Raw genomic sequence first — 2,492 nt, 5'->3', positions numbered from 1 at the left:
GGTGGCAACACTACTTCTAAAACATTGGATGGCTCCAGCCATTGTGTTCGATCTAAAATAGGGTGAATCACCTCCTCATATGTAGTCTGATAAGTTGAAGCCAAAAACCAATCCTGGCAGTACCTATATTTGTCCAGCTTGTTTACTCTCATGGCTGCTATGGCATGCCTACACGGCAATCCCATCATTTGAAAAAGACCACACATACACGTTTTCTTCTCTAAGTCCACACGATCCGTATTAGTTGATGATATCACTTCATATTCATTCCAACTACACGGCCGGGGTGTAAACTTACTGCCATACAGACATGATCTATCTAACCATTTTTCTGCACTATGGGTCAAATGCGTTTTCCATTCAGAAGCAGTCTTACGGCGAAGCTGGAAGTAGTCTTGTACTTTTCATCTAGTGTGATCGACTAGAGCTGCGATCAGTAACTCTCGTGCGCCCTTTAATACGTTGTTGAAGGACTCCGCTGTATTAGTTGTCAACATATTCCACCTAGCCCCTTTAAAGTATATATTAGCCCAGTTTTCTTTAGGAATCTCAGAGATCCATTTCTCTGCTTTTGCATTATTCGCTTTAATACATTCCATCGTCTCCTTATAGTCTCTCTCCCTTAAAGCATATGTGGCTCTCGAAAATAGTTTACAAAGTATTTGACTCTTAAAGGTCTTCAGAAAATTGGCATTGAGGTGACGAATACAGTAGCTTGTTATGATCCTGGTATGATCCCGACAATGCTTCGTCTGATCAGAGCAAATCGTGAATTCGTTGTTGTTTTTTTCTACTGTCATCACCCTCTGGCAAAGTAAACGAAGAAACCATAGCCAACTCTCATACATCTCATTCTCAACCACTGCATATGCTAACGAAAATAATCCACCGTCACCATCTACTGCAGTCGCAGCCAATAAAATCCCTTTATACTTGCTTCGCAAATGTGTCCCATCAATTACTATCAGTGGTCTAATTGTTCGACTGAAGGCGCGTATGCTAGGGCCGAATGACCAAAATAAACGACCAAATGTAAGATCTTCACCCCTCCATAGCTCCCGACTTCGATATACACGCATAATGGTGCCAGGATTGCATCTCTCTATCTCTTGAGCATATGTAGGAAGGATGCGGTAAGACTCCTCGGCATTTCCACACATTATTTCGTGTATATTGACCTTCGCATTGAAAGCCTTCGCATAGCTTATGGTTATTGTAAGCCCAAGGGTTCCCATGGGTTAATCATTCACCTTACCCTCTTGTTTTGATGCTAGCAAACTAAATTGATTAGCATTTATGGACTGATGTGTTGCTTTGAGGTGTGTAGACATCCCATTTTGACTGAACCCTGATTTTCAAAAATCGAATAAAATTCTAAAGTCGAGCGAGCGTCTTAAATCCAACCCAAGTCCCGAAAAATTAATCCTTGTGTAAATTCTAAAAAAGGCAGAAGGGGAGTGCATTATTGAAACATGAGTGTGCCAATACCAATTCTCTTGTGCTATAAGAGAGGTGATATATTTGCCCCTCTCCTTGCCTAGCCCCCTCCATAGACTAAAAGAGTGGTTATAAATGCATTATATAGGGGGGGTTGTCCAGGTATCATATGGGGGGGGGGAATTTATGACAATTGCCTGTAAATAAGAGGCCTTGGCCTCATTTTTTGGGAGGAATGGTTTGATCAAAACCCTAGCAGAGGACATCTCGTGAAAAAAAATCAGAGGAGCTCATTTTTGAGGGATTTTCTAGATCTAGAATTACACACAAAGAGAGAGAGGGAGGTCATCTTCTCCAGCCATATTGCCGGAGACTGGTGACTTGGCAACCCCAGCATCTATCTCCGGGCACCATCACCTTTCCCATTTGACCTAAAACCACCACCACCTTCCCCATCTCAATCGCCACCTCAATCCTTCCCATCGATCCTAGCCACCACAACCTCCAAAACCCACTTCCATTTCTGATCTTTGAAAACCAAACCCCAACCGAGTTTCATCCAAACCCTAAACTTCGACCAATTTCTCTTCTCCGGCCGGTACCTTCACAGTCACTACTCACCCCCTTTGTAGAAAAGACCCAGGGCTCCTCATTTTGGGTGAAAATCAGCTGAAGAGAGAGAGAGAGAGAGAGAGAGAGAGAGAGAGAGAGAGAGAGAGAGCAGAGAAGAAGGAAAGTGATCTTCTTCTTCTTTGAATCTGACCGGAGTTCCGGCCGATCATCCCCTTTTCAACATCATCCCCACCATCATCTTCTTCTTCTTCCACCTACATCTAACACTGCCACCTCCACTAAACCCTCAGCCACCATCTCTGTTCATACCACTAAACCCCTTCCTAATTTCATCAAACCCACTTGGATTCTCCTCCATTCTCAGCCGCCACCACCCTATCCCCTGTTTTTTCCCTCAAGCCAACTCATTGCTAACCCGAATCCGACCCTACCACCACCATTTCCTTTATCTTCTCCGGGCATCTGGCCGGAATCCGACCAAA

General features: G+C 43.8%; 1 protein-coding gene across 1 annotated transcript; it reads right to left on the bottom strand.

Moving 5' to 3' along the window:
• Positions 1 to 404: 404 nt before the first annotated feature.
• Positions 405 to 1,235, bottom strand: LOC143850227 (uncharacterized). Its single transcript, XM_077359492.1, has one exon. The coding sequence runs from the start codon at positions 1,233 to 1,235 to the stop codon at positions 405 to 407; it is 831 nt and encodes a 276-aa protein (XP_077215607.1).
• Between the last annotated feature and the right edge of the window lie 1,257 nt (positions 1,236 to 2,492).

This window comes from Tasmannia lanceolata, unplaced genomic scaffold, assembly GCF_043159265.1.
Source record: "Tasmannia lanceolata isolate RefF3 unplaced genomic scaffold, GAP_Taslan_0.1 ptg000018l, whole genome shotgun sequence".
NCBI lineage: Eukaryota > Viridiplantae > Streptophyta > Magnoliopsida > Canellales > Winteraceae > Tasmannia > Tasmannia lanceolata.
The sequence above is the reverse complement of the archived record's forward strand: the minus strand, read 5'-3'. Positions and strand labels throughout refer to the sequence as shown.